Here is a 21,526-nt window from a genome sequence, read left to right on the forward strand (position 1 = left end):
ATTATTCTGCGCTCAGACCAAACGCGAATAGAGCGTCAAATTCGCGCGTATCCGCGTCTAGTTCGACGCTTGAACATTTTGAATCCAAAGCGAATAGGACGCGCGTATAAAGCGAGCGTTTGAAGCGAAATAGCACCAAACTATAACGTTTACACTGTGAACTGTAAATCTTTGTTCTGGAGCTGAAGCTTATCGACCTTCTCAACAATAAAATTATTAATATAACCCTCCAATGCATATTTAAGGCCCTTTTGGTGACATCGAGATGATATATAATCTTTCTGTCTCCAAAAAATCATCAATTGCCTCCTGTGAAATGTCTCCTACTGTGACAGCTGGCAAAGCGCCTGTTACCGAATGTTGACTGTTTGTCCGAGTGAGTGGAGGGGGCGTGGCTTAGCCATAGGTCAATTAGCATACATGCGCAGGGAAAAATAAATGTAGAAATGTGGAAATACAGAAATAAATAAATGTAGAAATGTGGAAATACAGAAATAAATAAATGTAGAAATGTGGAAATACAGAAATAAATAAATGTAGGAATAAATAAATGTATAAATAAATTCATATATAAATATATAAATAAATAAATATATAAATACATAAATATATAAATAAATAAATAAATGTATAAATACATAAATAAATACATATAGAAATGCATAAATAAATAAATAAATACATGTAAAAATATTACCAAAATGTATTTATTTTCACTATTATTTCTGCATTTATTTATTTATTTCTACTTTTATTTATTTATTTATTTATTTATTTTTCGTTCTGTCATTTTTAGTCCTTCATATTATGTAATATATATAATATATATATATATATATATATATATATATATATATATATACTGATATTTTTGTGGAAAATGTGATACTTTATAATAAAGAACCCTGAAAAAAAGTATCAAGTTAAAAAGAACAGCATTTATTTGAAATATAAATATTGAATCAATTTAAACTGGTTATTATTTTTAATTAAATTATTATTTCTATTTTCTATCTCGTTTCCAAAAAAAAAATAAAAAAAAATTTAAGCAGCAAAACAGTTTTCAACGTTGATAATAAAAAAAAGTTTCTTGAGCAGCAAATCATCATATTAGAATGATTTCTGGAGGATGTTTTGTATTTTTCAAATAAATGCATCCTTGGTGAGCATAAGACACTTAACGTTAAACATTTAAAAATCTTACTCATTCCAAACTTTTGACAGCCAGAAAACAATATTTTATCATTTTAATGCCCATAATATAGTGTAACGGTAAAAGTAACGTTACTTACCATTTCTATCGAGCTGACGTGAATAAGCTCATAGGATAGACGTTATGACACAAGTACAAACAGAGTCACGACCAAGTGAAAAGGGATGCCACACAAGTATTTCTAATTTATAAAAGAAATAAAATAAAAGGCGCTAAAATAAAAGAAATAGAGAATAACACATGTGTTGATCACAGATAGCCTACTAGCAATAAAACCAACTCTCCACAGTAGTAGTTTGTTATTGTCTTTCCATGGAGACGCGGTTACTGCGGTTACGGACAGTGAATAGAAGAGTTCCTGCAAGACAAGAGGCTGCCGTTTCAGGACCGCATTTCTAGGACCCTCGGTTTTTTTTATATTATTATTAATTTATTTTATGTACTAGCTGTTTGTAGGATTTTAGACTACTTTTTATTTTTATTTAACCAGATGATCTCAATTTAAAACCTCTTTTTCAAGAGAGACCTGGCCAAAATGGCAGCATATTACCAGTGCATAGTTACAAATACGATCACCAAGCATACGCACAACAAGGAACATTTAAACAAGATCTTCAAGGTATATAAACAAACAACATCAGACTACTTAAAAGTAGGCTACAATTTATACCTACCATAGGTTTAAAACGATTTAGTTATTTTAAAAACAGTGACAACAATTTATGGCATCTATTTCCAAAACTTTCATGCGTTGTTTAAATTCACCAAAATAAATCAGAGTTGGCAATTGCAAATCAGTCTGTAATGTGTTCCAGGTGGCTGGGGCTGCATAACTAAAAGCCTTCTTACCCAGCTCTGTAGGTACAGATAACAAGTAGGTCTACAAGTTACCAGAGTGTAAATTATAAGAACTGATTTTACGTGACATAGGAGCAAAGATAAGAGGGAAGCATATCCAGCATAGACTTATAAATAAAAATAAGCCAATGTACAGTATACTGTATGCCTCCTCACTGACAATGAGGGCCAGTTTGTCATTTTGTACAAGGTACAATGATGTATTGATGCCTTACATCCAGTCACAAATCTTAATGCATTATGGTAGACAGTATCCAACAAAGACAAACATCGATCAGGCGCATCGAGTAATCGAGTGCAGTGAGAAAGGTTGCAGCAACCAATCTCCTCCTGGTTTTCCAAGAAAAACAGGCTTTGTTTCTAAAATAAAATCCTATTTTTAATTTGAGCTTTTGTACCAGTTTATCAATGTGCAACTTAAAAGAGAGCTGATCGTCGATTAATATACCCAAATATTTGTACAATTTGACTTGTTCGATCTGCTCACCATGTATAGTAAAAATACTTGGAAGACTGTCCAAAGACTTCTTAGATTTTGAATAAAGCATAATCTTAGTTTTCTCAACATTCAAAACTAGTTTAAGCTGATACAGTTGTATCTGAACAAGGTTAAAAGCAGATTGTAGCCTATATAAGAAAAAGCTTGGTGTAAAGTCGCAGCCTTACAATAAATAACGGTATCGTCAGCATAAAAATGGAAATGAGCCTGAGAAATGTCATCACCCAAGTTATTAATAGATAGTAAATAAAATTGGACCCAAGACTGATCCTTGCGGTACACCACAGGATCCACTCCACAGGATACACTCCACAGAGTTTCTGATTTGGAATTGTCAAAATAAACACACTGAGTTCTATCTGCCAAGTAGTTAGTAAACAAATCTACAGTATGGTCAGAAAAACCAATATTGTAGCTTTTCCAGCAAAATGCAATGGTCCACTGTATCAAATGCTTTGGCAAAATCTATGAAAAGAGCTACACAGGTGTTCTTGCAGTCCACTTACTATTCGATTCTGTATTTGTGTTATTCATTTTCATGAATGATTTATTTGTTTAATTATTTACATTTATACTGTACAACCCCTAACCATAAACACATCCGCTGGAAACCCTCTTGAAATATTTAACCTAGTTTGTTTAAATATATGAGGCTCTACATGGGCGCGGGCAGTAGGGGTGCTGCACAGTTTTTAAAACATACTTGCAGAGTGTGACGTCATCTTGTGACCGCAAGTGCACCTTCGGTGTGGTGTAAGCATAGACTGTAAAAAAAATAGTGTAAGGTAGGGAGTTTTTTTGTGCTTATTTTTATTTCCTGACGCTGTGCAGGCTCTTTTAATGTATATAACAGTGTAAACAGCTCAATAACCCTTTTATTCAAAGACTTTGTCCCATAGACCCGGTCTGTTGCATTTTGATTGTATAAGCCTTATAATATCATGGATTGAGCCTATTTTGCCGACGTCATTGGGTTGGGGGCGGGGCCAACTTCACGCAGTGATTGACAGGGCGGGACGGGCACGTGATCGGCTCAGAATGCATTTTCAAATTGCACATTGAATTTTGCTACATTCATTGCGGGACACTTAATGGAAATGCAATCGCAAGTGTCTTAACTGTGAGTGTAAATTTAATTAAGAAAAAATTACATTTAAATTACAATTTTGCTACAGTTTTTGCTTGAACATGTTAAACATATCTAATCATTTCTGTAATACATTTTAATTTTGCAACTTATAAAGCGTTAAAATATGTATTCAATTTACATATTAAAACTAGTGTGAAATGCAGAAATGCATTGCCATTTTACATACTGCATTGTGATTTTGCATATTACATTTCAAATTGAATATTGCTACCCATAAGCTTCCATAGTTCTCACCGATATGCTTGTTGTACTTCGTGGAGTTTTGATGCATTTTATCAACTGGATAGTGTTTCTTATTCAAATGTGGTTTAACGTTAGTCCAAATTTTCTGAAGAGACTATCACTTTATGATGAAGATTAGATTTAGGTTTTTATTCACATTTAAACATTGATCAGCGACACATAAGCAGAAGCTCAACCGAACCTGCTTGACACGCTTATTGATTCTTGCGGAAGCTCAAACGTGATGCGTAACACGAGAATGAACCTCACTTGTTCTTGTGGATGATCAAGCGTGTTGTGTAACACGAGAATGAACCTCACTGGTTCTTGTGGATGATCAAACGTATTGTGTAACACGAGAATGAACCTCATTGGTTCTTGTGGATGATCAAACGTGTTGTGTAACACGAGAATGAACCTCAATAGTTCTCGCACATTAAGCGAACACGCTTGAGCTTTGTTTACCACAACTGATGTGTGAGTTGATGAATGTTTCTATGTGAATAAAAGCCTAAATTCAATCTGTTCATCATATAAATCAATCGAATCTCTTCAGAATTTTTTTACTAAACTGCTCAATTCATATGGATTTGTTTTACGATCTATTTTAATGATCTTTTTGAAGCTTTAAAGTAGCTGTCAATGGAGGTACAGAAATCGTTCAGATATTTAAAAAAAAATTCTTCATTTGTGTTCCAAAGAAGAACGAAAGTCTTACGGATTTGGAACAACATAAGGATAGGAGCTTATTTAGTTCCCCCAAAAGGCGATCCTGGAACTAAAATCATTCCCAGTTCCTGCGGTGCGAACACGGCAAAAAGCGGGTACTTCTGCCATTATTACTAGGAACTAAGAAAAGTTTGCCCAGTGGCCTCTGTCCACAGTGGCGGTTCTAGAGGGGGGCCAGTGCCCCTGTGACAACAAGCTTGGACCCCCTTGTGGCCCCCCTAAATGTGGAGTGTGAAATAATTTTTACAAAACAATTTTTTGCTATCGTTGTTTTTCACATCCGTTATTAGACAGTGGCAACACGGAACACAAATGTAACCCTAGAGGGACTGCTTAAATCGGATCTTTTTTTTAGAAAAAAAATGTAAGAAAATTTTTTTCTATTCAGAAGTTGGTGGACGTTTTGCGCGAATATTATAGCCTAGTTCAAGCAAAGAAGGAAATATAGAGGTGAGTAAAGTTGTTAATATGTTGTATTTGTATTAAATGCATTACAGAAGTGTAACGTTAGAACCTGGCCGTTTGTTAGTTTGTGGCAGTTTGAAAAAGGATAAAATATATGATCAACAAACTCGTGGTGCTGAGTATTTTTACTTAAACAGGGATGCAAACAGCGCGCTTTTCTGCGCCTCTTTTTCACGTCAGTTTGGGTGACTTGGGTCTGAGACGGTCTGATTATAATTTCACAAAGTCATCTGAAGCCATTCCATATCTTAATGTGAGGGACAGAAGTCTATTTACATCATTAAATTAAAGTTTATGGAAACTAGTTTTCCCTCCTCTGCGGCTGTCAATCATTCTCCATTCAGTATTCAAACAGCGCGCGCGCCTCGTCCGGTTACAGCAGGATGCACGGTAAAACTCTCCCCAATATGATATGATATATTCACATTATAATGCATGAGCTGTTGATAAAAGGCTGTGGATTTGCATAAAATGACTTTATTTTGTGTATTTGTATTTTACGTTTGTTGCTGTTTTTAAACGACTCGCGTGTGCTTGTTCACACCACAAGGACTATGAATCGGCATCAAACGCACAATAACTGGAATTTAAAACCGTGAAGAAACAAATTATCAATAAACTGTTGGACAGATATACACTAGGATTTGTGCGCTCGACTTTTCTTCGCTTTGTGCCGTGAACTTTTAAACGCGCACTTGTGCAGCGCAGCGCTTCAAGTTCACTCCACGTTGCTTTGAGCACAAATTTCTGCACCCGCGATGCGCATACGCGCTTTGTGCGCTCTGTTTTGAAGCGTTTCATATTATCATGTTTTTTCCTATATTTTTTATACCGAGCCTGCACAATACATTTAAAATAAGCATAATTCAATTGTATGTTATATTGTGTGCACTAAAGCTGGTGAAAACCTATCTCAGGTCCACAATGTCAGATGACAGATTAAGCAATTTATGTGTTCTAAGTATTGAGTCAAGGAGGGCAAAGGCCTTAAATCTAGATGAATTTGCTTATCTTTTTGCAAAAAAACGCAAAAATCGTAGAATACAGTTAATGTGACTGATTCTGAATATGTAATGCAAATGTAAAAAATATAATGGAAATGCAAATACATTGTTGAATGATTGTAAACATGGTATTTTGCCTGTTAATGCCTACAGTGCAGTGCAGAAAATGATATGACAACAATAAGGTCTAAATGTAACTGGCCCCTCTAACAGTACATCTGGCCCCAGCTTGGCCCCCCCAGTTGAAATGGTCTAGAACCGCCACTGTCTGTCCATCATGGCCTCCTAATCATCCCCATATATATTTGGCTTCATCACTCTGTCTCCTCTCCACCAGTAAACTGGTGTGTGGTGGGCGTTCTGGAACAATATGGCTGCCGTTGCATCATCCAGGTGGATGCTGCACATTGGTGGTGGTTGAGGTGATACCCCCTCTATGTAAAGCGCTTTGAGTGCCAAGAAAAGCGCTCTATAAATGTAATGAATTATTATTATTATTATTACTGTATGTGTAAAATTGACATTCACATGAATGGCCCAGAGCACCACAGTCCCTCAACTGACTTGTCATCTTCCAACAGTGTATCATGATGTCAACACTTCTCCAAGTAAATGGTGTACATGTTAACTGCTGTTCATGTGATGTACAAGACAACAGGACTTTTTAGACCAGGCAACCTTCTTCCACTGCTCCAAGGTTAGGTTTGATGCTTGTTTGCCTATTCTTGGCTCTAGACAGGGGTCATCATAGGCACTCTGGCCGGTCTGCACTTATACAGCCCCATATGCAGGGCTGTCGCTAGAAGGGAGAAAGGTGGTGACAATTCTCGCGGCCCCCGCAATTTCAACTTAGGGGGACAAGCCCCATTCAACCCCCAATTGTCAACCACTTGAGTGTGTTTCGGAAATGTCATGGCCCTCATCAGAACTCCAAGTTTCAACATACTACTAATGCAACTCACCCAGGCATTGTCCCCTTTTTTGTGTGAGTATGTGTTACGGAGGCCGATAATGCAGGTAAACCTCACTCCCCTGATCTCAAGAGGCGCACTAGTGACTGACTCTAGAGACTGTGGTCGTTAGGGTACTTATCAGCATGCCTGCCTCCCATGCCAAAAAAGCCAGTTTGAGTCCCGCTCAGAACAGGGGCGAGTAGGACCGGAGGGGTTGCATATGCCTTGTGTGGGGTTCATTTAAATAAGGAATATTGTGACATGCTCGTCTACACAAATAGTGGCATACAAACAGATACTTCTTTGAATATTGGTCCCCGTGTTTGTGATCTCAAACGACAATGAATAGTGGCCCACTGTTAATGTGTAAGAGATGCCCTTTGAAAAGTCTATTTTGCTGGACCCACCATACCTGTGGATTTGCTGAGGGCTAAGCTATTTGCTGTGTGGGATTCATTTAAATAAGGAATATTGTGACATGCTCGTCTACACAAATAGTGGCAAACAAACAGATACTTCTTTGAACATTGGTCCCCGTGTTTGTGATCTCAAACGGCAGTGAATAGTGGCCCACAGTTAATGTGTAAGAGATGCCCTTTGAAAAGTCTAGTTTGCTGGACCCACCATACCTGTGGATTTTCTGAGGGCCAAGAGAGCACAGCCAGAAAAAATAGGTTTGAGAAGGAGAGGACACAGAGGTAACAGACCTCCTTTGCCAGCAATAATAACTTAGGCTACTTGCAAAAAAATAAAAATAAATTTCAACTTAGGGGGACAACCCCCCCATTCAACCCCCAATCGTCAAACACTTGAGTCCAACAACTCCAAGTTTCAACATACTACTAACGCAACTCACCCAGGCATTGTCCCCTTTTTTGTGTGAGTATGTGTTACGGAGGCCGATAATGCAGGTAAACCTCACTCCCTTAATCTCAAGAGGCGCACTAGTGACTGACTTTAGAGACTGTGGTCGTTAGGGTACTTATCAGCATGCCTGCCTCCCATGCCAAAAAAGCCAGTTTGAGTCCCACTCAGAGCAGGGGCGAGTAGGACCGGAGGGGTTTTCATTTCATTTTCATTTTATTGTCCACAATGTGGAAATTTGCCTTCGGTCTCATAAAAACAACAATCAAACCAGCAACAACAAAAACAACAAGAACAACAAGACTAACACACAGACATCTTCAGGGCAAAATGCAGCACAGCAATAGCAATTACATTACAATGCATCAACGGGACGTGTTGTTCAGCGTCCGAATTGCATTAGGAATAAAATAATTTTTAAAAATATAACGATTTGCCCTAGGTATAACGTCTGCCAGAGGGAAGAAGTTCAAACTCCCTATTGAGTGGATGAGAGGGATCGTTTGCTATTTTAAAAGCTTTTTTCCTGAGAACTTCCTCGTACGTGGAACTTAATTGTTTCTGACTTCTCCCTATGATTTTTGAGGCGAGGTTTACTATCTCTGCAGCTTGCTTCTCCCTTTTACATTTAAATTACCATACCACATTGCCATGTTAAAAGTTAGAATACCCTCTATCAGATTCTTATAGACTGTTTCCATAATGTGCTTGCTCACTCTGAAGGAGTTGAGCTTGCGCAGTAGATGGAGACGTTGGTTACAGGTTTTAAAAATGTAGTCTGTGTTTTCACCGAAATTTAGATTAAAATCAATATATGTACCGAGGTATTTGAACTTTTCTACTACCTCTACAATTTGTCTCCTAATTATAAGGGGCTGCACAGGGTCCTTTTCATGAAAGACAAGTTCCTGTGTTTTTGTTACATTTATCTCTAAGGAACTTTCATCGCACCATTTCTGGAGAGATGACACATGTGCTCTATATACTTCCTCTCCAACTATGTCCCCCCTCTTTAATAAAGCAACCAGGGCCATATCATCTGCATACTTGAACAAACGAAAATTTTCCAGATCTAATTGGAATTCGTTTGTATAAATGGAGAAAAGTAATGGGGATAGAATAGTCCCTTGCGGGGCGCCAGTGTTAAGCACAAGGATGTCAGACCGAGTATTATTAACCAGAACCTGTTGAGGGCGGTCAGAGAGGAAGTCCCTTACAAGGTGGATAATACCACCATTTACTCCTATATCGATAAGTCTCTGCAGCAGGGTGTGGATCTGCATGCTGTTAAAGGCAGATGTAAAATCGATAAACAAGGAGGGGGCTTGAAGGTGCTTTGCCAGGGTGTGAAACATACTGACAGTTGCGTCATCGGTTCCCCTCAAACTTTTGTAAGCAAACTGGAGATGATCTAAGCTGTTAGAAACTGATGCTGTAATATGTTTGCTTATAACTCTCTCAAAACATTTTCCTAAGATGGAAGTAAGAGCAATGGGCCTGAAATCTTTTAGTTCAATAGCTCCAGGTTTTTTAGGGATAGGCACAATATAGGACATTTTCCATAATTTAGGCATTGTTAAAGAATTAAGCAAGTACTGGAATAACTCCAGCACAATACCTTTTAGTTCATGGACATTTTCTTTTAAAACTCTCCCTCTCAGGCCATCTGGCCCCGGGAGTTGGGCTTAATACTGGACAGGCTGGCTATAATATCATGTTCATTCAGTGTAATAGGGACATATCCCGAAATGGACCTACACACACTATCACGTTCAGCACTGAAATCATTTTTGTCAAAACGACTGAAAAAGACATTTAGATCATTTGCAAAAGATGGAGAGGAGTGTGACAGGGGGGTACGGTTTTGCTTAGTTTCCCGACCCATCATCACATTTAAACCTTCCCATGCTTTCTTGGCATTTCCTGAGAAATAATGACATTCAATTTTATCCTTATATTCTATTTTTGCTTTACTCAGTTTCGATCTTAGTTCGCTTCTTTTTTCCTTGAGTAACTCAAAATTACCATTTTTAAAAGCATGTTTTTTCTCACGAATACATTCCTTAAGATCACTAGACATCCATAAATTGTTATTAGGAAATATTCTAACAATTTTAGTTCGAGTGATTTTACTTTTATTAAACAACAGATAGGATGTAAAAGTGTCAATTAGTTCATGAGGTGTGTCACATGAGTTAAGAAATAACCTGGTTGCATATGCCTTGTGTGGGGTTCATTTAAATAAGGAATATTGTGACATCCTCGTCTACACAAATAGTGGCATACAAACAGATACTTCTTTGAATATTGGTCCCCGTGTTTGTGATCTCAAACGACAATGAATAATGGCCCACTGTTAATGTGTATGAGATGCCCTTTGAAAAGTCTATTTTGCTGGACCCACCATACCTGTGGATTTGCTGAGGGCTAAGCTATTTGCTGTGTGGGATTCATTTAAATAAGGAATATTGTGACATGCTCGTCTACACAAATAGTGGCAAACAAACAGATACTTCTTTGAACATTGGTCCCCGTGTTTGTGATCTCAAACGGCAGTGAATAGTGGCCCACAGTTAATGTGTAAGAGATGCCCTTTGAAAAGTCTAGTTTGCTGGACCCACCATACCTGTGGATTTGCTGAGGGCCAAGAGAGCACAGCCAGATAAAATAGGCTTGAGAAGGAGAGGACACAGAGGTAACAGACCTCCTTTGCCAGCAATAATAATTTGCAAAAATTGTATTTATTTTTTTTCCAATAAATTTTGCATTAAAGCACAGGTCTGTTCTGAATACAGAGAATCAGGCCTTTTGGAGTTGACAGAGACCTGTTTCAGGATCCTGGCATTTCCATTTTGCATTTGATTTTAAAACATTTTGAGGTCCCTTAAGTAAATTCTTGGCTGTTTTTTTTAAATTTCCGTTTTCCTTTTAATACTATTCAGACAGGTGTAACTCCTTCAATTGCACATTTGTATCACTTCTATTAAACAAACAAAACTCAGTTTTTTAAATCAATAGTTTGCAATTAAAATTACAATTGTGACAGGATTAGTTAAGTGATTGACAGTTGTGGTGTCCTATCAGGGGGGAGTATGGTCTATTTAATGCGGGTTGGCTGTATCCTGAGATGCGTCACGTCTTTGCTCCGCCCCCTCGTGCGTCATCCACTAGCGCTTCAGGTATGTGCTGGCAGCGAGTGTTTTAAATTGTGTGTTTAGAACGCTACTGATGTGTTGTCTCTTCAAATTGTAGCGTTTCATTTAAGCACTTTTCCGACGGTGCATTTCATCAGCTCAGAATAGGTGTCCGCGCACACTTCAGGTATGTAAACTGTCCCTGTATTGAGTGGTGGTTATGATGGCGTGCAGTATACTGAGTCGCTATATCACTGTTAATGCGTTGCTTCCTGTACCCCAGTTAATTAGTGGTTATGATGATCGCGGTAAACAGTAGCCTGTGGGGATTATATGTGGGGTGATGTCGTCTTTTGGTAAGTGTCATGCAACATGTCTGGAAGTTTGTAGTGGAAAGAGAGGCACTAACATCTCGCTGCTTCTTTTAAGGCGTTCGTGAGGCGCGGCCCTCCCTTTCGTCCTCGGGACCATTTTGCTGGGTCCCTGCACAATCTCCTTCTCGTTCTTCCGTGTTTCTATGAACTTGAGTTCACCCGGATGACCACGGTGCTTGCGCTGCCCTCTGTGTCGCGCTGATCGCGCCGGCGGGAATTCATAAGGGCACAGGATTTGTATCGTCTACTTCCTTTCCCTCTTTTTAGTGTGATAGAAAAGTTGTGATCAATAATAATTGACTGTTATTTGTACGAGAACCAGTGTGTGTGCACGCGCGAGTGCGTGTAGGCTATGTGTGTGTGCTGCACCAGCTCTATCTGTTGTCATTCTTTTCCGTTTCTTTAGTTCAGCTATGTGTATTTTGTTTAGATTTTGTTTCTGTTATTTACTTGTGTCGTCGCTGACCTTGATTATTATATTTTCTTTTGGCTATTTATTTTTGGGTTTTACCAAACTCAGCTGTTTATCTTGTTTTCTCCCAGGAACTGAGGTGGCCAGGCGGGAGGACCTTCGAGTGCATTGTGGTGGTGGTAGTGCTGCAGTGGGTGACACTTTTGGAGTGCTTGCGTGTTGATCCAAGTGCACGGTGACGTGTGTGTGAGTAGAATTATATGGAGTCAATATAATGCCGCATAGTTTTGCAAAATAATAAAGTATCGCAAAAGAAAAAGTTTTGCAAAACAAAAATAAAGTTTTGAGGAAAGAATGTTTTGCTCACAAAAAAAAAAACTGTGTGTAGATTTGCAAAATAAAGTACTGCAAAAAGAAAGATATAATTAATTGCAAAAATCAATGACAGCTGCAATCCTATTTTATCTCTGCAACATTTTTCATACTCACACCTACTAAGTTATTTGCAACGCTGCTTTTATTCTGCGTTTCAGTCAAGCGTGTGCTCGCAATACCGTTTTCCCTTTGCGCTGCACTTTTCTCTGCGTTTCTCTTCTTGGCACAAGAAACCCCGCGAAGTCACGTCATCAGCAGGATACGCTACGCACTTACTTTACAGTCTATGGCTACGCAGCAGATCCCGGACATTTTGGATTTTAATGTTGATGAAATAAAGGGAAACAGTCAACTGTACATACCTGGAATCCATCACCTGCATGCCTCTGCTCTGCCATGGTAACATGAATTGTTTTGCGATCTGCTGCGTAGCCTTTAGGTGTGTTCGACATCGGCTGCGGCTGGATGCAACCGATCGGCGAGAGTAGCCGCGTGCAGGCGGGGAGGAGCTCGGACACTTTCTGGTTCCCGTAGTGACCGCTCACGTGGTGTTTGCATACTTTACCACAGCTGCAGTGAAATAAATGCAATATTTGCCAAATAATACACAGATGTTTCAGAGACATTTTCATTCAATACTTTATGCACAGCGTTATACAGCGTCTGTTTGAACAAGAATAAAGTTCAACATAAGGTACTATCAATGAAGTGGAGTCTACGTTTTTTAAGCAGTTTTAATTTGATAAACATGACACAATATAACATGACAACGACATGAAAAGAGTGTTCACTGTTATAATAAACTGATTTGAGAGCTTTAGAGGAACTAAAGGTTTTCGAATAAACACGAAACACACGTGATCGTTGTCATGCGGTGAATCCGGCCAATCGTGGAACAGCTGTGTCGTCATCAGCCCACGTGCAGCCCAGTGCAGCCGCTCTTGAGAAGCTGCGCTGGCTGAGTTCTCCGGCTACTCTCGAATTGCTCTCGCGGTACTTTGATGGCATACGTCACAGTCACGTGGCGTCGGTGCTGTATCAAGTCGGACAAAATTTCTAACCGGCATGCACTGCTTTAAGTCAGCCGCCGATTAGTCTCAGCCTCAGACGTCACGCCCACGGAACGTTGGCTAAACGTCTGATGCATATGGTACACTTAACTGGAAACACTTCAGGAATGTCGAAGTCGTCATCTGATTGGTTGAATTTTATCGGATTTCCGGGGGGCGCGAGTGTCGCGTTTATTTTCGGTCCGCCTGGAAACAAAGCGCAGACGTGTAATTGCGTTTCCTACTGATTTACTCGGTGTTTTGATCAGATGTGGTAATGCAGACGCAATTGTTGTTATACGTGCACAAACAGATCAATGACTTACTGCTTGTTTTCTTCTCCTTCTTTGATTTTCTATGCTGACTGACTTGTTGCAGTCTATGGTTGCACGCCGATCTGTTGTTGTGGGGACATTTCCACGCAACGAAACGTGACACTGAACGAAACGAACTGTAATTGGTTGTTTGACATGTCGGTCAAACGGCCTTATGGGCGGGCCTTGGCCAAAGAAAGCTGCTATGAATTCCAGACCTTCAGCCGTCAGTCTGAAGGTCTGGCTACGCGAGACTAGCCGCCGATCGGTCTGCGCAGAGCTGCATGAAGTCGAACAAGCCTATAGACTGTAAAGTAAGTGCGTAGCGTATGCTGTTGATGACGTGACTTCGCGGGGTTTCTTGACTCCACCCCCACGTCAAAACAGCGCCAAGAAGAGAAACGCAGAGAAAAGTGCAGCGCAAAGGGAAAACGGTATTGCGAGCACACGCTTGACAAACGCAGAATAAAAGCAGCGTTGCAAATAACTTAGTAGGTGTGAGTATGAAAAATATGTTGCAGAGATAAAATAGGATTGCAGCTGTCATTGATTTTTGCAATTAATTATATCTTTTTGCAGTACTTTATTTTATTTTGCAAATCTTTTATATATATATATATATATATATATATATATATATATATATATATATATATATATATACTTTTTTCCCAATTGCCATTCTTTTTTTTTGTGAGCAAAACATTTTTTCTTTCCTCAAAACTTTATTTTCTTTTGCAATACTTTATTATTTTGCAAAACTATGCGGCATTATATTGACTCCATAGAATTACGCTTTTGGAAAAGCCATTAAGTGGTCCTTCCGCCGGTAGACTCAGCCTGGTTGTGTTTTACTTTTTTTTTCTTTTTTTCTTTTTTTTTTGACTGAAACTCCTCCTACCCTCGTGGGTAGAGGACTATGTTGGTGTGTGCCATTCATATTGCCCCCTGTGAGCACCTGTTTTTGTGCTTTGATATTTGTGCATTGAGCGCTGAGCGCCCTTGTTTTAAGAAAATATACTGTTTTTAACTATTTTTGTATGTCAATAAAAGACCTTTTTGTAATTTAGTGTACTCTTGTCTCTAACCTCCCTGACACACACACGAACCTGTGGGACCTAATGCAAATTGCTGGGTTATTTAGATATTACCTGATTTATTCAGGGTGGCGTAGTCGACAATTATCACTATAAGCTAGATTATTTATTGAGAGCCCCTACCGCTTCATGCCACAATTAAAATCCTGCAATGTTCTACAAGGCTGTGCTAGCTTACCAGTCCTTGTTACGCTCTATACAAATGAGTGCTCAAGCAGTCACTCACAGAATTACATCCTAAAATATGTTGACACTATGCCGGCAATTCATTGTAAAAATATTTCAGTTTGTATCTATCATTCTGAGATCAAATCGTTTGTTGACTGGTATGATGTCAGTCAATTATTTAAACTTAAATATAAAGGATACTGTGGAGATTATATTTGATCCCAAGTACATTGGTTACCATAGACCAGTGCTTAAACACAACCAGGAACTTACACAAGTGAAAACTTAAAAGTATCATGATGTCAAAACCCTGTCACTTATTTGTAAATAAATCCTATAGGCAAGTAAGTTCACGTCGGAGAGTATATTTATATGAGTGTATGTACAGTAGGTGGTGGGCTTGAAAATATTTTTCTCTACATAAGAGGGGCCTGGCAGAAAAAGTTTGGGAATCACTGTATTAAAGTGTGAGAAGGCAGTTGTGGCCTAATGGTTAGAGAGTTGTAACTTGAAATGGTTGCAGGTTTGAGTCTCGGTACCGACAAGAAATGTAGGGGTCGGAGTGAATGAACAGTGCTCTCTTTCACTCTCATTACCCATAACTGAGTTGCACTTGAAAAATGTCTGTTCACTGCTTTGATTGTGTTGTTCATGGTGTGTGAACAACCGTGGGTGAAATAAATGGGTGAAATAAATTTCAAGTATGATAATTAAATTGGGCCTTTGGGCCACAACTTTGTGGTGTCTAGCAAAACATGTGAAAAGTGGTAATGTCTCCAGCTCTCGTGGCAAGGTGCCATTCTCCTATTTACCATTGTTGTAGTGTTTTACTTACAGGAACCTGGAAGTCTGGAATCAGACAGACTGGCTGGAACCATGCTGGCTCTCTTGAGGCATGGCAAAGAAGTCATGTAAAGTACTTAACATTTCAACACATGAGGAGACAGTGTCATACAGTTTAGGGTGGTGAGGGAGTGATTATGGAGACAGACATTTTATTAACAGGAAAACAAATATTTTGCTTATGCAGGTATAGACAGATAGGCCAGTCTAAGAGTTAAATATGAACTGAAAGCAGCAAAGAAAATGAGGTCCAAGCATAACATGGGGGTTGAAGGCAGAAATGAATTTGAGAAGAACCTTTGCCCTATATAACAGGACTATGATACCATTTCACAAATTGAAACGAAGACATAATAAATTACTAAATACTAATTAAAATATTAAATATGATAACATATATCAAATTAGGTATACTCTCTGCCTTTTGCAGTTACAATATGTAAATTAGATAAAAACATTTTCTTGGAGACAGGAGGACATCAGTGATGCAGTGACACGTGATGCAATTTTTCACTTAAGAGAATAAATTAAATATGTTGTTAGCGGACAAGTTATATTTTAGGGTGAAAGTGAATCTCTTGCAATCAGAATTATTGAATAACCTGACCTGCAAGACATTCTTGATTTGTGAATAAAACTGTATGAGAACCCTTCAACTAGGGCATCAAAAAAACTTCATAGAAAGTGAGTGGTTCTGAGAATGTAAAGTTGAGTTACTGAGGTTAAATGAAAAAAACAAAACAAAAACAAAAACATCTAAACATCCATAGGCTATACATATTCACCCCACAAAAGAAATTTAATAGAGAATCCTTAACTCTTTATAACCTGAAATAAATGTTGTCTGTATGCAAATCAGATATAAAGCAGCACAGTAAAGATGACATTTGTATTATGCATTAGTGAGAGAGAGAGCGATTGCGCATGAATTGCACCTGCAGCGTCTCTCTACTAATAGTGAAGCTGTGGGTTTTAGTTACTAAGAAATGATATGCTAGAACTTTTCAGTTTCTAAGCTATTTTATTGCTAAATCACAGAACAGAGTTCAGTGTGTGCATAATGCAGCAGCAGTTTAGAATACGATTAACTTACCTGTACAATAAGCTGTGTAAAACGTGTATTCACATGATCAATTTTGAGCATCCATGGTATAATCATACACAGTAAAAACCCCAGTGTTAAATGAACACTGCTCAGAGCACATATGGTCCCACTCTACAGAATGTTAAAATTAACACTGAAGCAGTGTTGAAGTTAATGAGATAATTAAGTGATTAATTAAGTGATTGGCCATTAGTGGTGACACCTGATGTTAATAAGCAGAATCATTGACGGAAAGAGAAAAAACAATAACAGAAAAAAGAGAAACACAAGAACTACAACTGACTTTGAGTCATTACACATTGTTGCATTTATTATTACCAGTTTGACTTTATTTCTGTCATACATCGACAAAAGTTCTTGAGATTCAACAGAAGTTTAGATGGTAATGTTTTATGGAAGTTTTCTTTTCAAGTTACCATTATAGTGGTCAGTGTTTTCTTTAGTTGGGCTCTTGACCCTTTTCATTTTGTTAATATTAGTTTTTCTCTGACTGTTCCATCATTGTGTTTATAAAGCACATTTGTTACTGCAAGAGAAAACAATGACCTGCTCACAATATGTTTTGATAATGACATTATCATCATGTAGTGTCCTGATTCACTGATGTCATTCAGAGTCTAAATCTTTGACTATATTCTTGATGTCTCATTTTAGTATTGGTGATTGTAGCTCTGAGATTCTACAGTTTGAGATCCAACAGCAATATGAAAAATTTTGAAAATACTTTGTGCAAAGAAGTTACTGTGTTAAAACACACAGACATCAAGAATCAGCATATGAATCTCAACAATGGTGACAATAAACAAACTAGTGACGGACAGATCAACTCTGAACATCACAAAACAAGCTACTAAAGTCAGAACAAAACAATAGCAAAATAAAAGCAAACAATGAAAAATACAGGACAATTCAGCTGCATAATTTATTCATGCTGCAATGCATGATGTGAGCCATGGATGCGTTCTGATTGGTGGCTCCCATCATGCACTGCAACATTAAGCGTTTGTTTGATTGTCACCATTGTTGAGATTCATATGTAGATTCTTGATGTCTGTGTGTGATTTTAAAACTTTCAGATCATTAAAACATTCCTGGAAGTAACTACTGTAGTGAAAAATTAAGAAAACATGTGGATAATCAGTTTATAATGATGGGTGCCATCATTGAATCAGGTCACTAGTAATTTCATCATCAAATCATAACCAGGGCTGCATTTCCAAAAGCATCTTAAGCTTAACTTGTTTGCAGACCAACTGCAACAAATGGTCTGTACGATCAAATTAGGCTTGCAATGCTTTCAGGAAACACAGCCAAAGTCACAGTTTATTTTGCCACAACACATATGCTTTATAAACACAGAGTTGGAGCAGCCAGAGAAATACCAATGTTAAAAAGGAAAGGGTCAAGAGCCCAACTAAAGCAAACACTGACCACCATAATGGTGACATGAAACAAAACATTCCATAAAACATTACCATCTAAAGTTCTGTTAAATCTAAATAAGACCGTGTGTAAAAGTATGACAGAAATAAAGTCAAACTGGTAAAATAATAAGTGCAATAATGGCTCGAAGTCAGTAGTTCTTGTGTTTCTCTTTCCTTCAGTGAGTCTGCTTGTTATCATCAGGTGTCACCACTAATGGCCAATCATCACTTAATTAATCACTTAATTATCTCATTAATTTCAACACTGCTTCAGTGTTAACTTAATTACCTCATTAACTTCAACACTGCTTCAGTGTTAATTTTAACACTCTGTAGAGTGGGACCATATGTGCTCTGAGCAGTGTTGATTTAACACTGGGGTTTTTGCTGTGTACATATCTTGTGGAGCGCTCCCTGAGTAGGCTATTTATTTGCCATTTGAACTGAAATGGAGCGTAAAAGTTGACGTCAAGCGTACCATAACGTTATTAAACCTCTAGTAAACGCTTACAAGCTTCATTTACATCCATGGGTGTCGGAAGCAAAAAAAAAAAGAAAAAAAAAAGTGGGTAAGTGGGTGAGTGAGTGGGTGAGTGGGTGAGTGGGTGAGTGGGTGGGTGGGTGGGTGGCAGGGTGGGTGGGTTGACTCATCCTCCAGATTTTTTAAATCTTTATGCAATAATGAGTGAAGTAAATGAGTGAAAGTGAAAATGAAATGAGCGCAAATATCTGTCTATGCGTGCATCTCTCTGAAATCAGAGCTTGGCAAGAGTAATATCAACTGTTATTCAAGTTATAACAGTTAACTAAATCACTGTCAATCAGTGACTTAAATCAATAGGCTACTACATCATATAGCCTACATGTTCTACGATATAATTTTGTATATTATTGTATGTATATTTAAATAATTTAAGACTTGTACAATATGATAGGCTACTCGAATGAATGGAATAAGCACAGCACGATCACAAATCAAACAGCGTGTTAAAGGCACAGTATGGCATTTTTCGCCACTAGGGGTCGCTAACCTATTTACAATAACAAAGGCGTGGATTGATGACGCAACATTTGCTAAGAATTATGGATCTTGTCGTCAACGTCAAGCCGACCGATCTAATAATGTTTATGGATGACTGAATACATCTATGTTTTTATCATGACTGTGATATGAAGCAGGTCGGGATTGCTAAGAGACAGCTATCAGCTCCAAACGCGATGCGAGTCCCGCGGATATAAAAGGAATATGGACATTTCATTCTACCAAACTACACGCAGAATTACTACTCACAGGTCAGTTTATTAGACAAATTAAACTTGTGAGGTAACGCAGCGCTGTTTCACTTGGTCTAACATTAAACTATCACACTAAACTGCATTTGAATGTGTTGAAATGTATGTGTTAGTCTGTCTGTATGAGACTAGCAGTAAACTAGATCAACATTAGAATAACATACAGATCATATTCTGACATTTTATCATTGTTGAACTATAAAACATTGATTAGTTTTATGTAAATGTGCTCACCTGTTTAATAAAGTACATGTAGGAGCGGTCGAAGTCTCGGACGTGGAGCTCTCGTTTATATACTGTCTATGGGAGCTCTCGGCATCTCGAAAACACCGGGCTGATATTGATTATCGTTTTAGTTATCCTTTTTTTATCCAAAGTCTGCTTGTCATGGTCCGTAATGTTTGAACGAAACAACAACAGCGTGCAAATAGACATTGCGAACTACAAAGTTGTCCACGTCAGTCGCTTTGGTTACTATCAGACGGCTCTGGTTCATAGCTCTGGTTGCCATGGCAGCACGAGCGGAAACCAGGGACAACGCGGATATGACGGCATTGGCGGCGACACAACGGAAATAAAGAAACGGGACGTTTCTCGAATTAAATTACAAATTTCTCCTGGTTTAAAAGTAGTTGGAAACAGTCGGGATAATGTAAGTACACAACTAAAAAATATATATAACATAGATATAGTGATTTTTGCTATTTTTAAAGCAAAAAAGTTACATATTGTGCCTTTAATTGCTGTCTCTGCGCATCTCCGTCTCTCAGCAACCAAACCAGCTCTAATAACCTATAATCAACTAGGATTCATATACATTAATAAACTATCCCGCCTTCTAAGTAAAAGAGTCAATCGCTGATTGGTCGATCTGTTAGAAGCTCCGGTTCCCAAAGGAACCTGAGACTCGCGCTTAGGAAAGCACATGCGCATTGGCTCGTCTAGCCTGAAAATTAAGGGTTTGGTGGAAATTAACGCTGTAGCTAAAACGCGGAATGGAGTTTAATTTATTAGGACTGACGGCCCTCTGAAAAGTGAACAGACATATGCGCTGAATTAGAGACGGTAAAAGTGATTGAGTCCAATATCATTGGTCTTAAAAAGTGGGTGGGTCTTGTCCCACCCATACACAATGGTTCCGCCGCCCATGTTTAACATCACATACATTTATGTATAAATTTACTAACATAAAATGTACTTATTGTGCACATACATACAAGTTTTTACACTGTAGTTATATTTAAAAAATACCTGCATCGGTCACAGTGCAGTCAATGATGATGATGATGACAAGGAAGGGAGGCAAGGAAGAGGAGATGTGGATCCAGGGTGGACCTGGACGGAGCAAGGGGAACGGTGGATCGAAACGGAATAAGGTGGACTGAAGAATCAGGCAGAGATGGAGGGATGAAGGACCAGGGCGACGCCGTAGACTCAGTGGACCAAGCTGGAGCCGGAGGACTGGTGGACCATGTTGGAGCCAGGAGCTTAGAGGACTGAGGTGCTGCCAGTGGGAGTGAGGATCAAGGTGGAGGGAGGGCTTGCATGGGACATGTTAGGGATACTTGCTCTGGGACATTGTCTGGATGGACTTGGGTCATCAGGTTCTCTGGTGCAAGAACACACTGAAGATGTGTTTCTGGAGTGGTCTCGACGACCACCTCCTGCAAATAGGCTACTGATGGGGTAATCCAGCTACTCGCTGCCAGGGCTAGTCAAAAGTCAAAGAAGTCATGTAAAGTACTTAACATTTCAACACATGATATTAAATATGATAACATATATCAAAATAGGTCTCTGCTTTTTGCAGTTACAATATGTAGGCTAAATTAGATAAAAGCATTTTCTTGGAGACAGGAGGACATCAGTGATACAATAGGCTTGTTTGAGATGAGCAAAATCTGCGCAGAACCGATCACCGGTGATCAGCGCGAGATGCATGCCGGTTAGAAATGTGTCCAAGTGCGGCCGCCTTGCTCTG

General features: G+C 38.6%; 1 protein-coding gene and 1 long non-coding RNA gene across 2 annotated transcripts in view; one reads left to right on the top strand and one right to left on the bottom strand.

Moving 5' to 3' along the window:
• LOC311089245 (cilia- and flagella-associated protein 45-like) overlaps positions 1–13,869 on the bottom strand; it is a 30,166-nt gene extending 16,297 nt beyond the window's left edge. The window contains exon 1 of the mRNA XM_084123805.1: positions 12,615–13,869. Within this exon, the coding sequence (XP_083979931.1) occupies positions 12,615–12,884 (270 nt within the window). The 5' untranslated portion in view covers positions 12,885–13,869. The remainder of the gene's footprint in view (positions 1–12,614) is intronic.
• Positions 11,148–12,285, top strand: LOC311089247. The gene is made up of 3 exons (XR_014607655.1): positions 11,148–11,278; positions 11,375–11,447; positions 11,521–12,285. It is a non-coding gene; the product is annotated as an uncharacterized lncRNA (long non-coding RNA).
• Positions 13,870–21,526: the final 7,657 nt, after the last annotated feature.

The sequence above is a fragment of the Abramis brama genome (assembly GCF_963993115.1).
Source record: "Abramis brama genome assembly, chromosome: 9".
In the NCBI taxonomy this organism is placed as follows: Eukaryota; Metazoa; Chordata; class Actinopteri; order Cypriniformes; family Leuciscidae; genus Abramis; species Abramis brama.